We start from the raw sequence: 24,056 nt of genomic DNA, 5'->3' as shown, positions 1-24,056 counted from the left end.
TTTTCCTCTAATTTTTCCACTCATTTGAGGGGGAGCAGGGAGAGATGGGAGAGGGAGACAGAGTAGCATCAACTCCTTGTTCCATGTAGTTGTTCACTCACTGGTTGTTTCTCCTATGTGCCCTGACCAGGGATCAAATCCACAACCTCAACACACTGGGATGATGCGCTATCCACTGGGAAACCTGGCCAGGGCCAGGTACATTCTTGAAGGACATACCTGTCCACTATCCTCACTTCAGAAAAAAACTGCCCAAGATCACCAGGTTTGAGATCATCACAATACAAATAAAAACAAAACGGCCAATCAACTCTAATAAAATGTAACACACACATGCACACACATGCGTGCACACTCATGCACCCGTGCGTGCATGGATACACACACGCACACACACACATCCACACCTGCACACAGGCACTCATGTACACACACAGAAAGAGGCCTTTCCCATCAGGGGAAGCACTCGTTTCCTGAGCAGCACGCCCAGCCCCATCACTGCCTACTTTCCCCACATCGTGGGGGCTGCCTTGCCCGCTGGATTCCAACAGGAGATGTGGTCAGGAGCTGGAACGGATTGGGGAGCAGCTCGGTGCCCCCCCCCCCCTGCTTCCAGCGGTGGCTCCTCTGAGAAGGGCAGCCGCTCTGCAATTCCAGCTCTTGGCTCACCGGGTTCGGGATGCCCCCTCAAACCCAAGCAGCTGAGCAACGGAGAGGGGGGGATGTCTCACTGCCTCTAGTTACTGGGATGAGAGTTTCTCTGTGGACAGCCTGGCCAAGGTCTGTCTTCCGTGCTGGACCCTGGCATGCTGTTAGCCTCTGAGCAGTTTCCACGCAGGAAACAAACCTGGGTGCTGAGTAGTACCCCCAAAGTCCCGACCACTTCATCTCCCCAGCTGCTCGGAGGCCTCATCTGCCTCAGCAAGTTGGAATGGAAAACACTAAATGTGATGTAACTAGAGTTTCTCCTGGAGTAATGTATTAAGTCCAGAGAGATAACACTTAGCGTATGTCCTCAGTGTGAGAACAGAGGGTTACACAACAGGTCTTAGTTACTATACAGGGGGCACAAGCCAATGAAATAAATTTAAAAAGAAGAAAAAAAATATTTATCTACAAGGAGAGATGACTACCAAGAAACACAGGAAAATACAGGCTATGTTCAGCAAAAGATATTTAGCCAGAATTCTAAAACCCTCGTCTTAACTGAGGTATTTGATATCACCATAGCTGGCTTCAGCCAAAACAAATATAATTTGACAAAATATGATTTAGCATTTTTGTGACTTGGGCATCCAGCGCAGAGGAAGCTGCAGAGGGAATGAACATTCTCAATGGGCCGCCGGACTCCACAGAGAAGTCCAAGAGCTTGAGGACGAAATTAAAGACCTCAGGAGTTGTCTGTGTCCCAGGAGATTGGAGCTAACACCCCAATCAGACTGCTGAGTGTTCCTCCCCAGTCTCTCCGCATGCTGGGTTGGCTTTGTAGGGAAACCTGCCAGGCATCCTTGTGCTGATAGGTCACTGGGTCAAGCAGCCCAAATATACTGGTTTCATTTCTAATTTCTTAGAATTGCAACACAATTCAGTAATTTATAATGAGATGAATAATAAAATGACTCCAGATGAATAATAAAATGAAGAGATGCTACTCCATTTGGTTTGTATTTGACTCAGACTTAAGCCCAACCATTTTTCAAAGGTTTCTGTTTAAGGAATTATTTTTTTCTACCTGGTGGGTCCTCTATTTGTTTGTTGTGGTTTGTTTTTACTGGGACTACAAATGATCTTTAGAAACAGGTCTGGTCATAACCGCAGAAGGCACTAGGTTTCCCTGAGTGTTAGCAACACAATCAACCCTCCTGTTCTATGAGCTCAGCAATTCAGTGATCATAAAAATCCTGTCTGCAGAGAAAACAGCGGCCTGTAGAACATGCAGTGCTCACGGCTTCCCCACCCTCACGCAGGGGCACTAACCACGAGAGACACTAACATTAGCAGCTTCTCTAGCAGAAACTTGCTGGCCCAGGAGTCAGCAGGGCAAGGTTCCACACAGTAAAAATACAGAGTGTGCCCAGGAAAGGCTGGTGCCCGTGCACTTGCAACTGTGTGCATGGAAGAAATACTAAATTCCGTGGGGTAGAATGCCAGCCGTTCCCAGGCAGCATGGGCTCAGCTGTTTCATCAGGTGGACAGGGACAGGGACAGGGGCAGGGACAGGGGTAGGGAAAGGGACAGGGGCAGGGGTGAGGAAAATAAACATTTCCTGGTGGGAAGGGGGCTGGCCGATGGAATTAATAGCTTAAAACCCTGATTACATTTCCCTTCTCTCTACAGAACTGCTAATGACACCATCAACCAGCTATGAGCTTTCCTCCTGTCTTCCCAAAACACTGTCCAAAAACAGATCTGGCTCCCTTCCATAATTCCAAATCCAAATCCCAAAACTAAATGCTAGTAAAAACACAGGGGCTTCTGCTGGGAATGCAGGACTGCTGCTCACGCCTCCAAACAGCAGCTCTCACTGGTCCTGGTTGTACTGACAAGAGGCATTTGATGAGGTCCCTCTCATGTGCCGGGAGAGTATGTCACCATGCAGCAACATTCATGTTACAGAAAACTCCCAAACACTGGTCACAGGGTTTTGGCAATATTATTTAACGCGTGGACACAAACAGGCCTTCCTGAGATAGGGACTGTCAGATCCAATTGAAGCACCTATTATGTGATTACTCCCGTCCTCTTCACCAGACATAATAGATCACTGTTTTCATAAACGGTTCAAGTCTATAAAGGAAGGGGTGGTGGGTTTGAGGAAGTGCCCTACCCACACCTTCTTCATTTCAGGCCATAACAGGGTGAATGCACCCACACTCGGGGCATGATGCTGCCTTGCTTGGGGCTCCCTCTCTTGAACCTGGCAGGGTTTGTGTCCTGAGATGGAGAAGTCAGAACTGAGTCAGATCCCAGCATTCCACAGATGGGCCTTAATATCTGACGTGAGTAAATTCTAAGTCATTTCTTACAGAAGGAAGTGACTGTTCTTTAAGCAGACAGCGGGGGAGGAGGCCAGTACGCGCCTCCATGAAGCCAAGCCCACACCCTCACCTCCCAGGGAAGGACCCTCATGAGCTGAGAAACTTGGGGAAGTAAATGGCTGTCTTTTTGAAGACCACTTCACATCGATGGTGTTCACACTGTCCCAGGGCCAAACTCATGAAGAGATGACAGAGTCAGGTTTGGACGCTGAGATCTAGCAGGTACTAGCTGAGTGAACTCAACCTGTTTCCATTTATGAAAAAGTGGAATTAATAATAAGTAAAAACCATTGTTCTAGATTAGCTATTTTCAACCTTTTTCATCTCATGGCACCAAAAATTACTAAAATTCTGCAGCACACCAAAACTATATTTTTTTGCCACTCTGACAAAAAAAAAATGAAATAGGTACAATTTTGACTCAGACTGGATGGCTACTGTGTTGGCTGTTGTCATTCTTTTATTTGACAGTCTAAGAGAGAAGAGGTCAGTGCCCCTGACTAAATAGGTAGTGCACATTTTAAAACTCTGTGCGGCCCTGCAGTCGGAGACCGCTTGTCTGGGCCTCTGCCCGCTAAGCTGTGGTTGGTCCTGGAGCTCCCGAAGGCTGAGTTCCCGGGGGGCCTGGGGCTGCTCCTTCCCTAAGAGACTGCCGGTGAGCAGTGTTCATGGTGCAGCAGTAGCTCGGGATCTGAACAATTCCAGGGAACTGGAGGTTCTGGAAAACCGGGTTCTGGATAGTTGAGGGTTTACTCCATTTATACATAGAAATTTACTGGGCATTTCTTTAAGTTTATTTCTAAAAAGTGACTACTTCTTAAGATCTGTGACTCAGGAATCAGGAGTTGACATGTGAGACTCCATCCTTTATTTTTAATTCTTGGTTCCTTCTGGTCAGAGGAGGTGAACCCCACAGCTCAAGCAGGAGGCGCCTCTGTGCAGAGGGAGCTCCAGGGGTCACCCTCTTCCTCACACATTTCCACACGCACAGAGGGGAGACAGAATTCTCACCAGAGCAGATAACTGTCTTTGTTCTGCAGCTAAACATCAAGCTTAGAATAACTAATGGAGTCAATGAATATTTATGAATCTTGAAGGAAGTTTAAATAAGCTCAAAGCATCCTATCAACCACGTTTCCAATATGAACAAAAATTTTTAAATGACTCCTTTCCAGTCTCTCAGGCCCAGGGAACCGAAACTAGGGCTCTCACCATGGGGAGGGGGGCGCAGCCCGTTAGCGACATCCACACGGGGAGTGAATCTCATAATCTGGTCTTCGGCAAGCTGGCATATGAGGGCATTATTCAAACACCATGCTGTGTTTACACTGGTGAATATTCTGCATTTGGAGCAGCAGAGCAGTGTAGACTTGGGAGCTCAGTCCTCACCCTGATGCTGTGATATCTCGTCCTGCGGGCACTTCCCTCATGGACAGGGAAACCTGCAGACACCCACCAGGACCAGCCAGCGCGAGTCCCACTGTTGCACACGGGACAGCACGGCAAGGTCTCACGGGCTGGGGTTCCCCGGAGTCTCACCCCAGAGAGCCGCCATTTAAGATAGCCCCTGCAAACATGCCGCACAGACCCTTCTCTCCCTTCGCCAGTGGTGGTTTTGCAGTGGGGCCTGTGAGTTTTCTGCACTTATTCTACCCAAAGTAGTGCTTAAACTTTTTTTATTTTTATTATTTTTTTGAGAGAGAGGCACACACAGGGCCAGAGGGGAAAGGAGAGAGATAAACATCAATACTTTGTTGCAGCACCTTTGTTGTTTATTGATTGCTTCTCATATGTGCTTTGACTGAGGGGCTCCAGCTGAGCCATTTACCCCTTGCTCAAGCCAGTAACCTTGGGCTCAAGCTACTGACCATGGGCTCGTGTTTATGATCCCACGCTTAAGCTGGAGACCCTGCACTCAAGATAGCAAGCTTGGGGTTTCAAACCTGGGACCTCAGTGTTCCAGGCTGAAGCTCAATCCATGGCGCCACCACCAGTTAGGCCTCACAGCTTCATTTAAAAATACTAAAACAGGATGTTTAATTCAGCATTTTGAAAAAACAATGAAATGTTTCACAAATACAAGGTCAGGCCAGTCAAATAAGCTCTTCATTCTCAAATATAACTGAAGCTGGAAAGTCTCTACCCCCTCACGTCCTGGGGCTCTGTCCAACCTCGTGCCCCTCCCACCAATCAGCCCCCAACTTCTCAGCCCCAAACTTAAAGTTCTGATTACTCTTCATAGATCTGGCTGTGCCACATGCTTGACAGCTCGTCAATCGTTCAGCAAATGTTCACCGAGTATTTCCCAGGGACCTGTGGCAGACAGCAGCCTCTGTCTCCTCTGACCCACACTGTACAGCAGACCCACAAGCACAGTAGTGGTAAAGAGATGTGTGTGGCAACACAAATTTTTGTTTTCCTAAATATAGCACCTTTCCTAGTTTTAAATCTTACTTTGAAATGAAGACATGTGTTACAAGAAGCTGCTATAATAAAAAGTGTGTTTTACAATAGGAAACAATTTCCATATATATTGAAAGAACCCAGAGTGGAGTCTTATACTCAGCTAATCACCTTCGAGAGGCAGCAATCTAATTTCTTCTTCTTTCCCAAAGCCTTTTTAACCACAAAGTTTCAATGATTTCTAATAAGTGCTTCTCGGAGTCTCTGTGTCCGTCACAACCTGTGGCTGAATAAGACACTTCCCCAGCCAGTCTCTGGGGGCAGCTGCTGACACACAAAAACCATGAGTAGGCCCAGTGAGGACCTGCTCAGCGCGCAGAGAACGAGGTGTGCCCCACAGGCTCAAGCAGAGTGACAAAGAACAGGGAGGGCTCTCCCTGAAGCACTCCCAACAGCAAGAAGCAACGGCTCCCTAGTTTTCTAGTCCCTTCTTTCTAAACCTCCCAATTCCTTCCTGGTTACATTTTCATTTCCACACTCTGGCCTGCAGGCGGTGGGCCCTTCCCCAAGTGAACACACGTGCAGCTGGGGAGAGCGAGAGAGGACTCACTGAGGACCTGCCCCTCACATGCATGAGCACAGGTGCGGAGATCCTGTGACACCATTAGGGCAGAACACAGGAACAGTGAAGAAGAGAGACCCTGGGAATAGAGCCGAGCCTGCGAGGTCACTCTACTGCAATGCCTCATGAAATAAAACAGTGGACAGACAAGTGACGCTTCACACACAGGTCAGCAATGGACTGAATAACCATAGCTTCTAGAGGGACTAAAGAATTTGATTTTAAAAAAATTCTCAAGCTTAAAAGGTTATGATTGTGATCATGGTGACAGAAGCAGAAAGTAATTAGTAGTAAAATTAATAACTAAAAACTTTGTTCAGCAAAAGGCTAAATATAAAACAATGGATAGATATTTCTTTTTTTTTTTTTTTCTTCATTTTTCTGAAACTGGAAACAGGGAGAGACAGTCAGACAGACTCCCGCATGCGCCTGACCGGGATCCACCCGTCACGCCCACCAGGGGCGATGCTCTGCCCACCAGGGGGCGATGCTCTGCCCATCCTGGGCGTCGCCATATTGCGACCAGAGCCACTCTAGCGCCTGAGGCAGAGGCCATAGAGCCATCCCCAGCGCCCGGGCCATCTTTGCTCCAATGGAGCCTTGGCTGCAGGAGGGGAAGAGAGAGACAGAGAGGAAAGCGCGGTGGAGGGGTGGAGAAGCAAATGGGCGCTTCTCCTGTGTGCCCTGGCCGGGAATCGAACCCGGGTCCTCCGCACGCTAGGCCGATGCTCTACCGCTGAGCCAACCGGCCAGGGCTAGATATTTCTGATGAATAGGACCAACTTTATCAGAACAAAGCAATAGAATTTAATAAAAATTCTCTCTTTGTGTATAAATAGTTAAAAGACATCCCAGTGACCCCTGTCCCCTGACAGACTTCAGTCACCTGACAAGGCCTGGCCTGCGCCCCCTTCCATGATGGCGGAGATGGAGCCTGCTCTGCTCCCAGGTCCCAGCCCCAGGGCTGTCAGGTCAGACTGCCTCCCGAGCACTCTATTCTCTATGCGTCTGCTGCTTTTGCTAATTTGTCAGCTAATTCCCCAGGCCTAGCAGGCTGCATGCTCCACACAATGGACGCTGGGAAAATGCTTGTGTAGTGAGGAGAAAATTCACATGAAATCAGACACTCTGAAACTCTTTAAGAATCATGGTTATTCCATTCGGGGCATTTTCTAAGGAAAAGTGGGGAAGGGTAACATGTAGGAATGCAGTCCAGAAAGGATGAAACAGAAAAACAAGTGGATAGGTAAAAAGTAAAAGTCTATTACATTATATTGTGAGTGAGGCCATTTTATGGAGCAAACAGGCCTTTAGCTCAACCAGGACAGAAGTTAACTCTTTGCGCCCAAGTTCTCCAAAATGAGTGGCCTGAGTGAGCGGGTGGGAAGCTCCTTCCAGGAGTGATTCTGGAAAGCCAGGCCCCTTCTGTCTCTAGCTCCACCATCTTGAGCTACGCCAGGCTGCTACATCGCTCACTGAAAGAGGAAATAGGGATGGAGCAGCAAACTCAGGTGTCACCACTGTGCCAGCGTAGCAGTCGGCAGTCGGGCTAGAAGGGATCACAGGCGCCCTCCTGGTGCCAGAGAAGCCGATGTCCCTGAGCAGCCTTGACCTCAGAATATTTCCTGCAACTCTTTCCAATTCTTTCCAAGTGGCTATCTGCACACATTTATATACATGTATTTAATTATCTGTGTACACTTAAGTTCTGAAAGATGCATATGCATATTCATGTGCACACACACACATATGACTTAGGAATCTTATGGAAACACAATGCTGGCGCTACAACAAGCCAACAAGGTTAGTGGTCTGACTCCTCCCAAGGACATGTTATCTTGCAATTCCATTCCCCACAAGAGTAATGGTTCCCAGACCAGTGATTCCTAGACCAGTGATGCCCAGACGAGAACCAGGCAACACTCAAAACGTGAGTGTGGTTCCCGTCAGCTCACAAAACAATCTGCCCAGGGAGATAAAGACACAGTGGTGAGGATGCCGCTGCCAAGGGCAGACAAGGTGACAAAGCCTGGCAGGGGCTGATGCTTAAAAGGGTCACCTGTGTATCCTATGAGACTCGAGACTCGGCGGCTCCAGCATGCTTTGCCCCAACCTCAGTGTGAAGAGTGCGGTGTGCCCAGTGGCATGGAGAGGTCCTCATCTCCCCACGAGCAAGATGAGGCTGCCGCAGAAAACGTGGGCAGGTCCCACCTTCCTGTCGCTCATCCACACAGAAGTCATGTCACGACCACACACAGTCACAATGAAAGCTTCTGTTGTTAAAACATGACAAGTATATTTTTTGAATGTCTGAAAAAATTAAAAAATTTATTTAATAAGGAGGAGGGTTGGACTTAGGCAATAACAAATCATTTGGAGCCATTTAAACCCTTTTTTTTCTTTATGATCTTGAATTTAATACTTGCAGTGATTAAAAAATATTTACTGAGCACTTATAAAGCTAATGATTTGATGTTAAATATAGTTAGGTTAATAGAGTTTTACTTTATGTGTCCCGAGCTGAAAAATGTAATAATTCTGTGGATGAACAGAAGGGATACATACCCAACAGAGTGATCAAGTATCCACACAAAATAACAGAAATAGAATGAGTTGCTGTTTTCTATGTGGAAGTTTCCCACCTCAGCCTTTGGAAGCTCATATGCTTTTGCCAGAAATAATAAACATTTTGACTAAATAATAGATGCTTTTGGTTACCAGCTGTGACCCAGAAAAATGCGAGAGGCAGATGGCAGGAAGCAGTGAAGGGGAAATTTAATAGAAAAATGTTAGAATGTGAGTGATTTGTTTTATAGGACACTCAGGGTGTCTATAGATCTCTAAAGAACAGGGTCACCTGATAAAATATGGGATGCCAAGTGAGGTCTGAATTACAGAAAACACTAAATGATTTCTTAGTGTTAGCACTTCCCCAATATAGCCTGGGAATGCTTATACTAAAAATGTGTTCATTATTTATCTGAAACTTAAATTTAACTAGACAGTTGAGACTATTATTTGCTGCATCTGGGAACCCTACTAAAAGCTCCAGTTGAAGCCTTCAACTATTATCATAAAACATGTCTGTTGTTGCCTAAAAATCTCATTAAAAACAGATTTAGTCAGAACAGTGGTAGAAAAACGCAGAGGGTTTCACTGTAGGTGCTGCAGTGTCAGAGCGCATCTGCTCACGCCAGTCAGCTCGGGAGGATGAGAGGACGCGAGCTTCTCTCCCAGTGAGAGCTCTCCAGCCTACGGCTCTAGTCCAGGTCCCTGTCCCCCCCCCCCCCCCCCCCGGCTGCTACCTGGTTCTTGGGTATCCTATTCTGTATTCTGCATATTAACTATTAAGCTTACAGAACTAATCAAGCATTTTATTTTTCTGGTCTAGAAACAGCAATCAAGGAAATAAATACAACAGTAACCGGTAACTAATAAAATATCTTTATACTTGCAGAGTGTTACAGTTTTTGAATCCCCTTAGACTTTGTGAATATATTTGGTTTGCAAACCACCCTTGTGGAATTTTCTACTTTAGGAAGATGGACATGAGATTCTCTCTTTTTTTTTTTTTTAAGTGAGAGGAGGGGAGATCAAGAGACAAACTCCCATCCGCATGTACCCCAACTGGGATCCACCTGGCAACCCCCATCTAGTGCCAATGTTTAAATCAACTGAGTTACTTTTAGTGCCTGAAGCTGACGCTCGGACCAACTGAGCTATCCCCAACACTGAGGGCCGACGCTTGGACCACTGGCTACAAGAAAGGAAGAGGGGAGAAGGGGAGAGAGGAAGGGGTAGAGAAGCAGATGATCGCTTCTCCTGTCTGCTCTGACAGGGATCAACTTTCTAACCACTTAGCCATCCATCCAGGGCCAAGATTTTTGATTTCAGAGGAGCCGTGTGACCTTCCTACACAACTGCATGGGTGCGGGAACAAGTCTTGCTCCCACCCGGCTGGCAAACACGCATCTCACGGTGAGCCAGCTGCTGTGCGAGGTGGTCCTGAGTCGCAGGGGTGCCACCGTGGCTGCTAAAGAGAGGCCACACATCTTGAACTCAGGCTACAGCAAGTAGTTCTTCTAAAATGTCATAAGGATGTCCACGCGTGTGCACGCCTCTCTCACTCTTGGAAGTTAGCTGCTTCTTGATTCATAGATCCAGTATTCAGCAGGACACTGTCCTCTCCCCTCATTGTGAGTCTTAGTTTCCCTCCTTCCCGTGGGTGACCAAGGCCCTGCAAGGTGATGGGGACGAGCAGTCCGCTGCCTGAAATGCCACAGAATGGTGCTCATGTCAGGGAGGGTGGTGCCGGGCCTGTGAAGTGTTTTTGTTCAGTTATTTGCTTCTCTTGCCTCACCAAGAAACAAAAAGATTGCTATTTACATTCATCATAAGTCCCGTGGAAACGAGATCAGTTTGGGGTATAAAACTCTCCTTCTAAAGTGCAAATATTCCCCATCTGTGCTAGCAAATCAGTTTTCAACTTACATCTTTTGTGAATTGTTTGAATCTGATTAGTCCCTGGGTAGGAGCAGTGTGGTTAGCTCACAGGAGTTATTTGGAAGGAGAAAGCCTGTGGAAGGGAGAGTTTGGACAGGCGAAGGCTGCACAACCATTCACTTTCTCATCCATCCATCCATCATTCATCCATCCATCCATCCATCCATCCATTCATCCATCCTTCATCCATCCATCCATCCATCCTTCATCCATCCATCCATCCATCCATCCATCCACACATTCACTCATTCAAGGACTGACTACTACCTGAGTGCCTGCTGGGTATGAGGGTCTTTGAGAGATCTTCGGGTAAGAGAGGAATAACTCCAACTCATATTCAATTGTCAGAAACCTTACAGCCTAATAGAACAAATGCACAAGGGAACCATGATAACACATGGCAGGATGAAACATGTGCCCGTGATAGGCAAGGGGAGTCCCCATGAGGCACCTGCCCATGACCAGGAGACAGGAGGAAGGGAGGATGACTGACATCCACTGAACGCCTGTCCAGTGGTGGTCTCAGCGCAGCCTCACAGAAGGGGAGTGTGAGAGGTGAGCTCCAGAGGAGGAGGACCCGAGGTCTGCAGTAGGGACAAGACCCTTGTCCTGAGGGACAACAAAGGCAGTAGGGAGCAGCACACCTCTGAGTGATGACCCATGGCCTGCTGTGATCGGAGTGAGGTCATTACCCACTTCCACTTTCACTGTATACAGCAGCTAGGGAGCTGGGGTGAGGGAATCAGAGGGTGCTAGCATGCATGCCCCACAGGTGGAAGGGGCCAAAGACGGCTTCTGCAATACTGGCCTGGTGACTAGGGCCTGCATGTCTACCTCCCCAAAGGACTCAGAGGTATGGGGGAGCAGGCTGTGATCCACAGGGCACTGTCAGGCACTGTCATGGTGACTGCCGTGCAGACCCCTCTACTGACAAGCAGAAAAGCAAGCCCTGGGGGTTGGCGCCAGGTGCCCCATCTGCAGTCCGGGCAGGTGGAGATCTGCTGTCTGACGCTCTCTGGGCCAGTCAAGCCCTTCGTGTCTGCACCACACTGGATTTTAGAGGGTCTGTACTCATGACAATCAACTGTCAGGTAAGAATTCTTCCCGTTTCAAAGACAGGTAAGGCAGAGAAGACCCGTGGGATTTCCAAAGTTACATCTGTGTGGGATTTGTCACGTGTGGGATTCAGGTCAGGATCTGGAATGGCCAGCAGCCCAGAACCACCCCCTACCCCTCCACCACCCCACCGTTCTGAGGGAGCCCATCCTCCCTGCCTTTCCCATCCCCTCCCTTGACCCCCTTGCCATTGGTTTTAAATTGAGGAAACATTTTTGAAGGCAACCTTTCCTCTTGCTTAAGGAAATTTCTCCTAAAATAAGCTGTTTTATCCAGCTACATAAATTAAGTCAATTTTGGTTCTTTTCAAAACATATCATAAGGTCACAAGATTCTGATGAAATTCTGTGCTCTAGCAATTTAGAAAGGGCTCAGCTCCAGAGTGCAAGCTGTGAAGACAAAGATTTACATAAATTACCATATTAATACACGTTTTAAAGTTACCAGTTTGTGAAGAACAGAAAGATAAGAAAATAATTTCAATTCCAGCAGAGCTCCATTTTCTCACATTGCTTAAATCTCTGACAAGCAATTAGGACATGCTGGGTGGGGGCCACAGCCTGCCGCACTTAACTCCTTGAATGCCAGGTAATAACTCCATCAAAAATGTCATGTTTTGGATCAAGCCCAGTGCAATCCACAGAATTCAGATTGAGGGAAGAAGGCATCTGATCAAAGACAGGGTCAGGGATGGAACAGGATGCAAGAATATTTGTTGTTCTACTGTTTGCTCCGAAAAAGAAGAGTGTTTTGACATGTTGACGTCTGCATTTTTTTTTTAAATGTATTTTTTTAGTTTGCTCACTTTTTTTTTTAGATTTTTTTTTTATTTTTATTCATTTTTATTAGAGAGAGAGAGGAGAGAGAGAGAGGGAGAGATAGAGAGAGAACAGGAAGCATCAACTCCCATATGTGCCTTGACCAGGCGAGCCCAGGGTTTTGAACCGGCGACCTCAGCATTCCAGGTCGACGCTTTATCCACTGCGCCACCACAGGTCAGGCTTTTTTTTTTTTTTTTTTTTTTTGCGCAGATTCTGTCTTTATTTACAATATACTTAAACCGCAGCGATGTGCTGGCCTCGTTAGCAATGGGACAGCTGATGGCAGGGCCGACCCCGAGGCTGGTGGGTGCACCTCCCGCCCAGGACCTAGGGCTGCAGTCTGGATGGTTTTACACTCCTTCAACCCCACTTTCCACAACACTCGGACGCTCTCCTCAGACAGTGGACGTCTGCATTTTGATGAAGGCTGCATCCACATGACCCTGTCACATTGGTCTTATCAGTATGTTTCACTCCAGTGGCATGAAACTGATTTGAACAGCTGCATTTGGGGAGCAAACAAGGGCAAAAGTGGGGAGGATGCCAAGGGCAAGGGAGCATAGTGAGAGATAGACCAGGGATCCCGGTGGGTGTCAGTGTGGCAGGTGAACACCCCTCTCTTCGCCTGTCAGGTTTCCTGATGGGGTTTCAGGAATGTTTCCACAAAGTGGTCTCCACAGGAACACAACACAATACAGTATTTGAAGCTCTATTTAGTCAATCCATATTCTTCAGCATCCGGTTTCCTGTGTTCTGTGATGTGCACTAGAGACTGGCACAATGATGTGTGATTATTTATGAATAAATAGATGAATATCGTAAATCAAGAATCTGGTTAGTCTTTGTCCCCAGTTCTGAGAAGTCACCTCTAAACCCTTGATTCTTCCCAAGTGACTGCAGTGGCTGTTCCGCGTGGTGGGTCTCACAGAGCACATCTGGTTATTTATGCTCCTGAGGACTCAGAATACAGAGGGGTAGCAGTGCCAGGAAGACCAACCGTGTGGTTACATGGTTGGCTTTTCATGTCATGTGATATCAGCCACCTCAGGAGGATCAGCCGTGTGCTCAATGGTGTGACCAATCCTGCCAGGCAGTGAAGCCCCAGGGACAACGCTGGACAGCAGAGATGGGTGAACGTTCCTGGTTGTCAGTACTCTGCGTAGTCACACATCAATGTGTCAGGAGCAGAGTGTGTCCCTGGGGATGACAGCAGCTTCCTGTTTGGAATCCTTCAGATTGTGCCGTATGTCTCTCTTTGGCTGGTTCTGATCTGTATCCTTTTGGTATAATAAAACTACAGCCTGACCAGGCAGTGGCACAGTGGATAGAGCATGTCAGCCCGGGACACAGAGGACCCAGGTTCAAAACCCTGAGGTCGCTAGCTTGAGCGTGGAATCATAGACATGATCCCATGATCGCTGGCTTGAAGCCCAAGGAGGCTGGCTTAAGTAAGGGATCACTGGCTCAGCTGGAGCCCCCCGGTCAAGGCACATATGAGAAAGCAATCAATGAACAACTGAGGTGACACAGCAAAGAATTGATGCTTCTCATCTCTTTCCCTTCCTGTCTGTCTGTCTCTCTCTCACTAAAAAACAAACAAAAACTACAGTGTAAGTATAACACTTTCTTGAACTTGTAGGTCATTCTAGAGAAATCAAATCTGAAAGCAGTCATGGGAAACCCTGAATCTGTAGCCATCTGGTCAGGAGTGAGGGTGGCCCTGGGGACCCCAAACTTAAACTTGTGTCCGAAGTGAGGCCAGCCTTGTGAAGGACGGTGCCCTTGACCTCAGCTAACTCTGGGCAGACATACATTTTGATGACTACGCAAACACTTTCAACTGCTAGAAGGACTGGTTCAAAAGTTGTTTCGGAGCCACTGAGGAAACCACTCAGGCCCTGGGACCCTCTTCCCTCACCTGCCATCCACTGGCTGTTGCTTTCCTTGTGCTTTGGGAAGAACAAGTATGTACAAATCTGATATTTATAAACAAAATTAGGCCACAGGACACAACACACTTGAAATGAGGACTGTGAATCAAGAACGTGAGCCTGAGGGCCTGGAGACCAACATGGAGTTGGCCAGCACATGTAGCTTCTCCTTCTGAGGGTGTGGCCCCTGCCCTTGCTTTGGGAACATACGCAGGAAGGGAAATGCAGGTGACAGTGCTTCATGGGTCTGTCTACAGTTAATGGAAACACACGCCGTTCGCCACGACCGGTCTTCTCTAATGTGCTGTTTCCTACTTTTCTCTTTTGAACAGTTTCCTTTAATGTCTATTTATTTATTTGGGGGTGTGGTTTACCAGTGATAATTAAGATAATTATCTTAATGAATTGAACTGCAATGACAGATGACAAAGTCTACCCCCTTCAACAGTAAAGGAACAAATTGGGCTCCAGAACCCTGCAGCCAGAGCAGGGACCTCACCGGACAATAGAGCCACAGGGCCAGAGGGATCAGAAATTGGACCAGGACCGTATTGATTTAGACCTGGGAGGGCCAGCCTTCCTGCACATTTCATGACACAGTGCTGAGTGCACATTCATGTGCTGCCTGGGCAGTTAGAAAACAGGACAGTCACCTGTGTCAGGAGGAACTCAATGCAGTCACTGAGGGGGAAAGCAGATTTGGGGAGGCCACATTGTCACATGATGGTGGAGCTGGAAATATCAAAGGGCCCAGTGAGCCATGAGCATGACTGTGCATTTTCAAAGCCCAGACTCTGTTTTTACGTTGGACCCTCACTTTCCCACAGGTTTGCTTCTAAACAACCACCAACAATCCACCCAGGAACTAGGCTGAACACCCAGGGATTAAAAATGAGCTCTAATCACAACCTCCTTCCATGAGGACTGAAGTGACAGGTATAAATCATCATCCTTCACAACAAATCTCCCCAAAGATAAGCAACGAATTTAAAAGAAGGTCTATTAAAATAAATAGAGGCCCTGGCTGGTTGGCTCAGTGGTAGAGCGTCAGCCTGGCGTGCAGGAGTCCCGGGTTCGATTCCTGGCCAGGGCACACAGGAGAAGTGCCCATCTGCTTCTCTACCCCTCCCCCTCTCCTTCCTCTCTGTCTCTCTCTTCCCCTCCCGCAGCCCAGGCTCCATTGGAGCAAAGTTGGCTCAAGCGCTGAGGATGGCTCTGTGGCCTCTGCCTCAGGCGCTAGAATGGCTCTGGTTGAAACAGAGCGATGCCCCGGATGGGCAGAGCATCGCCCCCTGGTGGGCATGCCGGGTGGATCCTGGTCGGGCGCATGCAGGAGTTTGTCTGACTGCCTCCCTGATTCCAACTTCAGAAAAATAAATAAATAAATAAATAAATAAATAAATAGAAACCAGGAAATCCTGTGAGTAATTGCCAGCATTTGCAATAAATACTGTGACACAAAACTGCACAGAGGAGTCTATTTTCAGGGAGCAAGGGAAGCAGGATGAAGAGCAATGTGTTTATAAAACGAGAGTCCAGTCCATCATTGCCCTTGACCTCCCTACAGCCTCCCCTGAAAGGCGGCAGCTCGAGGTGCAGTTCCCGCCTTCCCTTTGGTGCCAACACTATGGGGTATAATTCCCATTTGCAAAGGCCACAATCAAAAGGGTCCCTGTCTCCCCTCTGAACAACACTGCACTAGCTGCTAACACTGCGTCATGCCTCAGTCTTCAAACCATGTGCTAGTTCTGGGTCACCAAGAAAGAATCTCTGCAACCTGGGATTACAGAAGGAAAGGACAGTGCAGGGTGAGCTGTGTGGAGGGAACGGTGCTCTGATCTCTCCGGAAGGAGCTGTGGGGCAGGAGCATCTGCCTCTGAACATGAACTTGAGGTTACACCGGGCTGTCTTTCTAAGGGAAGTGCTCTGTGCCTGGTCAGAGCAGTAGCAAGAAATGCAGCCACCAGGCTCCAGGGACAGGACAAAATCCTGGATGCCCAGGGTGAGTGGTGGTGAGACTCGGGGCCACAAGCCGGTGCTCTGACCCTGTCCCTGTCCCCTCCAAGCTGTGACAGACCAGAGTGTGCAGCTGAGAGGACCCTAAAACAAGACCAGGACACCTGGACAAGGGCTCAGACGTGCTCACCACACTCAGGTGTTAGTGCCAGGCTGACGCTCTCTCATTTAACATGAGGTCACCTTTCTTACTATCATTATACACTTTTGGAGAAAAAAGAGAGAAGATTTGAAGGTGAAACTCCATCCTGGCTATGGTGCCCTGAACATCACAGACATAAATTATCCAATATTGGTGGGAGCCTTTGTCAGACTCTTGGACTCAGTCTGTTGGTTTTTAAAAATATCAGTCTGCTCACCAGATTCCCTGCCTTAAAAGCACCATTGTATTTACAGTTCCTTGTTGTGTCAGGAAAAGTAGGATGTAAATGGAAGGTGGGGACGTGGCCAGAGACATCCTCCCAGCAGGTGCAGCTGCCAGTGGCCAGGCCGTACTAGACAGAAATACAGAGAAGTCAGGATGGGCAGATGCTGAGGCAGGTTCAAGTGTGTGGCAGCATGAGTGGGCATTGGAGTCTTGGTGCTGGAAGTTTGGAAAGAGATCGGACAACCAGTCTAGCCTGCACGCCCCCAGGTCACGTTCCACCTGAGACCAGGGCTCCTGGTCCACAGCCCATCTGAGATGCATGTCAACAACAGTAAAAGCAATATTGTTGGTGACATCATGTTGCTAGAACTACTTACATCTACTTGGAACCTGTCTCTCTAATAAATCATTTAATTTAGTTCTTAATTAAAAGCTATTCAAGGATTGAAAGCATAGAATACTGTTTTCAAAAAAGTATTCAGAGTACTTGTATTTTCCCAAAATTATGGAGCTACAAAATGACTCATCTTCACTTTGCAACCCCAGTTCTCTCCTGAGCACTCTGCAGGTGTGAGCCGACGGGCCCAGCGACTCAGCCCACACACCTGACTAGGACGATGCACATCTCGCAGCAGGACAAGACAGGAGCACATGAGGCTTCAGAGCAGCTTCCAGTGTGACTCCCCATGTCACATCACAACATGCAATCGACCCAGATAACCTCGGAGACGTGCACATTCCATGTGTGTCTCACTCCTTCCGCAGGGTTTCCTGAGTGGCCCCTCAGAGTCATGCCCGGGCCTCGTCCCCAGAGCCTGGGCCCCACAGGGACACGGAAGTAATAGCGCGCAGCCCTGATGTGAGGTGTGTGTTCGGGGTGCTGCTGCGAGAAACTGCCACAGGAGCAGCTGAACGAATGTGGCACCAGACACTAACCACAGGGGAGGGCAGCCCAGGCACAGGGGAGCAGACACAGGAGCTTGGTCCGTGGGGCTGAGGGGGCAGTGTCCTGCAGAAGGCAGTGCTGGTGTCCAGAGAAGGGATCCCAGAGGCACGAGGGAAAGAAGCTCAGGAAGTGGGAGGACTCTACGAGCATAACAGCATAAGGTCAGCACCTGGCTCCAACAGGGTGGACACAAAAGAAGCCCCCGAGGCCTTTCAGAGAGCAGGAGCTCCCACTGCACGAGACAGAAAATGATCCCGGGGAAGAGTGAGGTAGCACACACCTGGGCCCTCTCTCAAGTGTTTACCATTCGGGTTTGGGTCATGTGAGGCCACAAGAGGTCTCTATGCTTGGACTGTGTTTGCCACGCCTCTCCCAGGGGCTGCCCTGCTTGCTCCAAGATTTGTCTGCTGTGTTCAAAAGCTCAATAAGGAGTCTGGAGGTCTTTTGGTATAATGGCCACCTGAACAGCTTCCTCCCACCCCTGCTAGTGATATAACTATGTAGCAAGTGCAGCAACTATGACCTGCTGAACTGGAGTTTTCCAAACAGGTCTTTTTTCAATGACTGTATAATTCTGTTTTTCTTACGTAAACATTTTTCAAGGTTTCTTATGGGTTGATTTTTTCAATCAAAATAATGTCTAAAATGTCCATTTTGTGCCAGATACCATGATAAGTGGGCTACACAAGTCCTTTCCCTACAAACACTTTATAATGTTAGGGATTTAGACAAGTGTATAATTGAGAGTGACACAAACTTGAATGTACTTAATGCCACAGAAGCACAACAGGGGCAAGGTTAAACCTTTGCTGGGGGAGGAGGAGGGAGTAGCATCATCAACTTCAGACTGTGTCCCTGAAGTGACTCTGTATTTCTGCGAGGACATTACAGAGCCATGCCATCCTTTATCATTCTCTGCATCATCAAAACATTGCACATTGGGTCAATGTGGTCAATACACACAGTGGATATTATTCAGTCTTAAAAAGAAAGGGATTCTGATACCTGCTACATCAGGGACGAACCTGGAGGACACTGCTAGTGGAGAAGCCAGTCACAGACGACAATCACACGTGACTCCACTCACGTGAGGTGCTAGAGTCATCCTCACAGAGATGGAAACAGAACAGGGGTGTCAGGAGTGGGGAGGGGAATGGGAAGCTACCCCCATTACTTAATGGGGACAGAGTTTCAGTTTTGCAAGATGTTGAGTACTGTAAATGGATTGTAGTGATGTGTGCACAACAGTAAGGATGTATTTAATCCCACTGAACTGAGGTCTTAAAAATGGTTAAGGCTGTAAACTTTAAATTATGTATATTTTATCAAAGTAAAACTTTAGAAAATAAATTTATCTAGGATTGTACTGTATTCAGAACTGGAAAAAATGAACAGACTCACAGTGCAATACAGAGGACAGATGTGATCACATAAGAAGAGAGTCAGCCGGGCTTGCCCTGCGGGAGCAGAGAGGGACGCTGTGTCCTGGGGAGGAAACGGTGACATCTTCAGAGCTTCAGAGGTCTTAGGACTGGACTTGAAAGGCCAACAGGAATTTAGAAAGATTACAGAAGGTATTTCAGGCTGAGGCTCAGAGGCAGAGAAAGGGCAGAGCATCTGTAAGAAGAGAAAAGTCCTGTGTGGTTGGAAGAGGCCCGTGGAGAAGATGATGTGCGTGTGATGTGTGTGGAGGCTACACTGTCCACCACAGAGAGAGCTTGGAGTTCATTCTGAACCAATGGTTCAAACCAGAATGGGCTTCAGCATCACGTGTGCAGCTCTGAAATATATATATGTCAGTATCTGTCCCTGGAGGTGTGGTTTCATTCGTCCAGAGGGAGCTTGCTGTACACTTCCTCACGTTGTCAACACCCCAGAGTGATTCAGATGGGCTCCCAGAATCTCTATTATAGATAATAAGATATTAAAGTTTCATTTTTAAGATGAGAAACATGTCGAGGTTCACTTAGCTGTGATGGCAACAGGGATGGGGACCTGACAGTAAGAACAAGAGAGTAAGTTGCTGAGGCTTCTAAAGAGCTCATGACAGTCTGGTTGACAATGGCATAGGGACCCTGGAGAGAAACAGATCTCAGACTCCTGCACGTGGCATTGGTGGGCTGTAAGGGGTGGGAGAGGAACAAGTCTGATGTAGTCTCAGTTTTTACCCAGGACACCGGTGCGGCAGGATCCGTGTACTGGGACTGTCAACACTAGTGTGGGTACCAACCTTCATCAAGGAGTAAGTGCTCAATACACATTATTAATTTGGAAAACCCTCATAAGCCAAGTATCACACAATTGTGGATGAACAAAAGTAAGTGAGTTAGTTTATGGATGTTTGACAGATCTAGGTGTCTGGGGATCCAGAGGGGGAGATTGCAAAGAAGATACACAAAGCAGAGGGTCCGTGAAAACAGACAAACAAACAGGTCTGCCTGGGAGGCAAGACTGTGGAGACAGGCTCTGTGATGCGGTGTGTTTTCATTATTAATGAGGTGGCAGCGAGCCACGGCTTGTGGGCCCGGGTCTCCCCTGATTGTCAGGTGCATGTGAAGGCCCTAGAGCATGGCAGGACGGCCTGGTACAGAAAGAAATCTAAAGGGAGAAAGACCAGGCAGAGGTTCCTATGAAGACAGAAGCAAAAGACAGTAAGACACTGACTGGTGACAGTCACAGAGGATCGGAAAGGCAGGAGGGGGCTCAGAGGATATTTGGGAAAAAAAAATGCACCTGAGGCTGGGATGCTGGACGTCAGAGCTGGATTCAGGCTGCACCCAGGGTGACAACATGCGTGGTCGCCATGAACAGAAATCATAATGTCAACAAGGGAAACAGTTTCATGTGAAGGAAATTTTGTGTGATTCAGAGGGGCCTGCAGGATGGCAGGTGGAAATGTCACTTGGAAGTCTCCGGTACAAGTGATGATGACATATGTGAGTAGGTGGCACAGCCCAGGGGACACAGAGAGTCTGCCCACTGGGAGTGACATCAAGGAAGCAGAACAAGGAGCCGTCCTAACATCCTAATGAGAAGTTCTGGAACATGCACCCTGACCCCAGGGCCTGGCCCATTTGGTGTTAATGAGCTCAAGGTACCTTCGTGTATCCTCAGGGGTCACATCACTCCCATCAGAAATAGGCGAGAGCTGGGAGCAGACAGCCTCTGGGACCCTGACATGTGGCACCCACCTGCCTCGGAGCCGAACCTCCAGAGAGCACAGTGTCAAGGAGAAATGACCACCCCGCTGGCATGCGGAAGCCCGAGCCTTGGTGTCACCACACTCCTAACTGAACACAGCTGTGGTCACTAACTGGAAATGCTACTTGTATCATGAACTAAATCTTCCTCTAGATGTGTGTCTGTATCTGTACTATTTCAGTCCGTTCAGGTGCCAAACCAGTTGGTATTTAATTGGAATTGTCTTGAGTTTATGAATTTATTTGAAAAGAACTGGGATTTCTACAATATTTTTTACTAAAAAGAAGGGTACTTAAGTCTTCTTTTATGTCCCTCAGTGGAAGATAGTTATTTTTTCATATACATCTCAGGCTTGTCTTTTGCTTTGTAGCTATGTATCTCCCTTTCGAGTTGCCACTGTCGATGATACTACTATTTGCACTGAAAGTGTGAGGGTGGGAGCGTGTCTGTGTGTAAACAAGAAAGATGTAGATACTTTCTCAAATTAACAATTAACATAGAAAATAATCCAAAGCAAATTCAAGTTCTGACCAACATGAGACCTTTGCTGAGCTGACTACATGTGACAGCACCACCTGGATGGGACTCCACGTCAGACCGCACAGTGAGGACGTGCTGCTGCTCCGTACGTGAAGGAGCGCTGGCCGTGACTGCAGGGACGGCGTGGGGTCTGTTCAGAGCTGGTCTCACCCGCAGGAGCTCCATCTCCTCCTAGCACCACACAGAGTTTGAGCTACACCCTGGCCTCTCCCACAGGTGACCAGCTGTGGCCAGCCCGGCTGCTGGACTCATGGGCACAGCCACCGGCTGCCCGTGTCACCTCCCAGCTGGACACACAGGCTGAGGCAGCGCACCCCATGCAGAGGGCCTTCAGACAGCGTATGTAGCCAGGAGCCAGGAAAGATTTTGGTTTGATCTTTCCCTTCATCCCAGTCCTTTGAAACATTTCAATTTAAAGAAAAGCTGAATACTACTTAAATCTAAATAAGGGGTCAGCAAACATTTACTGTGAACAGCTGGATGGAAAAAGTGTGGGCTTCCTGGGCCCCTGGGTGCCTGTGCCCCATCTCCACAGGGGTCATGTGGACTCCTGTTCAGACATGGGCACGTGAACCTGGCCCTGTGCCAGCTCAGCTTCATCTACAACCAGCGGTGGGAGGGACCGGGTTCCTGGGCCAGACGGGCCTGTGGCTCCGTCTCCAGGTCCCTGTCAGACCACAGGCTGCCCAGCCATCGTCATCTATGTGTGAAACAGCACACACAATGGGCCCCACAGAGCAAGGAGGACAGGATGCAGACTGACATGAGCAACGTATAGAAAGTCACAGTCACTTCTGACCAGCCCTGAGCTATGTGGTAGCACGCCATACCGCTGCTCCACGAAGGACGAGCAGGGCAAGAGCATGTGACACGCACACATCACGTGGCGGCATGGCCACAGTGAGGAAGATCAGACCTGTGTGACGACCACGAGGGTCAGTGCCAGTCAGTGCCTGCGCTCACTCACCAGTCCTGTACCGCGTTGAAGGACTCCTCATTCGTGATGTCGTACATCAAGATGAAGCCCATGGCCCCGCGGTAGTAGGCTGTGGTGATGGTCCTGTACCTCTCCTGGCCAGCCGTGTCCTGGAAATAACAATGACAATCTCTTTAAAATAAGGCAGTGCCTCTGTGGAAAGTGATGAACGATTCCCAAAGCCACCGTACCAGAGCCTAGCTGTACCACCATGTACAGCTACATCTCCTCTTTAGTCCTGTGTTCCTAGTGATGTTCAAAGGGCAGCTCTGCAAACCAGGAAAATCTTGTTTTGGGGTCAAGATCCAGCTCAAAGTCCCTCCTGCATGTTTCCCTCCCATTAAGCAGCATCTCACTGCAGGGAATAAAACAGAAAGGAAGACCACACATAGCAAACCCTGTGGCTTGTGTACAGTTGAAAACTGGAAGAGCACATTAGGTCATCCCTCATGTGTCTACTGTCCGTCTACTGAGTACAAGCCCCTGTGGGGCAACAGGTTTAGGAGAAGGTTTCTGCGTTTAAAAGAATGCATTTAGTCTCAGTTTATTCAACTGTAGGGTGAGATCATTTTACCTTCTTTGTGAGGATGTTTGATTCAGACAGACCCGGAGTCCCTGCCTGTTGCTTCAGGAGCTGGACCCAAACCTCTGTGTGCCCAGTGTGCTTGTCAGGGTCACATGGAACATGCATGTGAAAAGCCTGGCACACAAAAGTGGTCAGTAAACAGCAAATACTGGCTGTGCCTGAAGTCTGGGGCGGCCAGGCTGACATGGGGCAGGTGGACAGCCGCGTGCACACCGGGCACAGGGTTGCAGAAGAGCTGGCCTGTCCCAGGTCAGCTCAGCACCCCTGAGACCACCTGTGTGTCACAGACACTATGCAGGGCAGCTCGAGAAACTGCCCCACGGCTCCATCAGCCTCGCAGGACCAGGGACATCCTGGGCCCTGCACCCCACCTGCTGACGGGGCTCTGCCTTTGTCCCGGCACCACAGGTGCTCTGAGCCCACTCTGCACAGAAGTGTTGTCTTCCTTTGGACTTCAGTCTGGACCCTCTTCTTCCTCTTCTTCCCCTTCTCCCAGGGACGCCTCCTTCGTACACAGCGTGCACCCCAATCACCGTAAGACTGAACAGCCTTAAAGGGAAAGCTCTTGTGCTGGGTGGCCCAGGAATAGATCCGTTATCATTGGATGAATGGAGCGGCTCTTGGGCCACTCTGGGGACGGGCTCCTGTGGGTACCCAGCTCTGCTCCCACAGGATCCTCTCTGACTGACAGTGGGAATCTAAGACTGTTGCATTTCCCCTAACTGCGGATGCGTAGTCTGTTTGGCCCTGTGGTTCAGAGTGGGTGACTGAAGACTGAAGCAACCTGCAGGTGGTTTGGGGAGAACACGGAGCTGTGAGATGGAAGCTGAAGGTCGGCCAGGGCGAACTTCTCACAAGGGAGCTACGACTGCACTGGGGTGAACCTGGTCAGAAGGGGTTTACTAGATAATATTAAGGAAGTAAGCTTCCAAAGGCAAGACGAAAATGTGGCAGTACCCAAAATAGCAAAAATAGAGCCAAACCAGTGGT

At 48.5% G+C, this 24,056-nt stretch overlaps 1 protein-coding gene across 2 annotated transcripts in view; it reads right to left on the bottom strand.

Moving 5' to 3' along the window:
• Positions 1-24,056, bottom strand: part of RAB3C (RAB3C, member RAS oncogene family) — a 93,330-nt gene that overhangs the window by 21,911 nt on the left and 47,363 nt on the right. For both annotated transcript variants that reach the window (XM_066241087.1, XM_066241078.1), the window contains exon 3: positions 22,472-22,590. In XM_066241087.1, the coding sequence (XP_066097184.1) occupies positions 22,472-22,590 (119 nt within the window). The remainder of the gene's footprint in view (positions 1-22,471; positions 22,591-24,056) is intronic.

Source organism: Saccopteryx bilineata, chromosome 1 (genome assembly GCF_036850765.1).
Source record: "Saccopteryx bilineata isolate mSacBil1 chromosome 1, mSacBil1_pri_phased_curated, whole genome shotgun sequence".
Classification (NCBI taxonomy): domain Eukaryota; kingdom Metazoa; phylum Chordata; class Mammalia; order Chiroptera; family Emballonuridae; genus Saccopteryx; species Saccopteryx bilineata.
The sequence above is the reverse complement of the archived record's forward strand: the minus strand, read 5'-3'. Positions and strand labels throughout refer to the sequence as shown.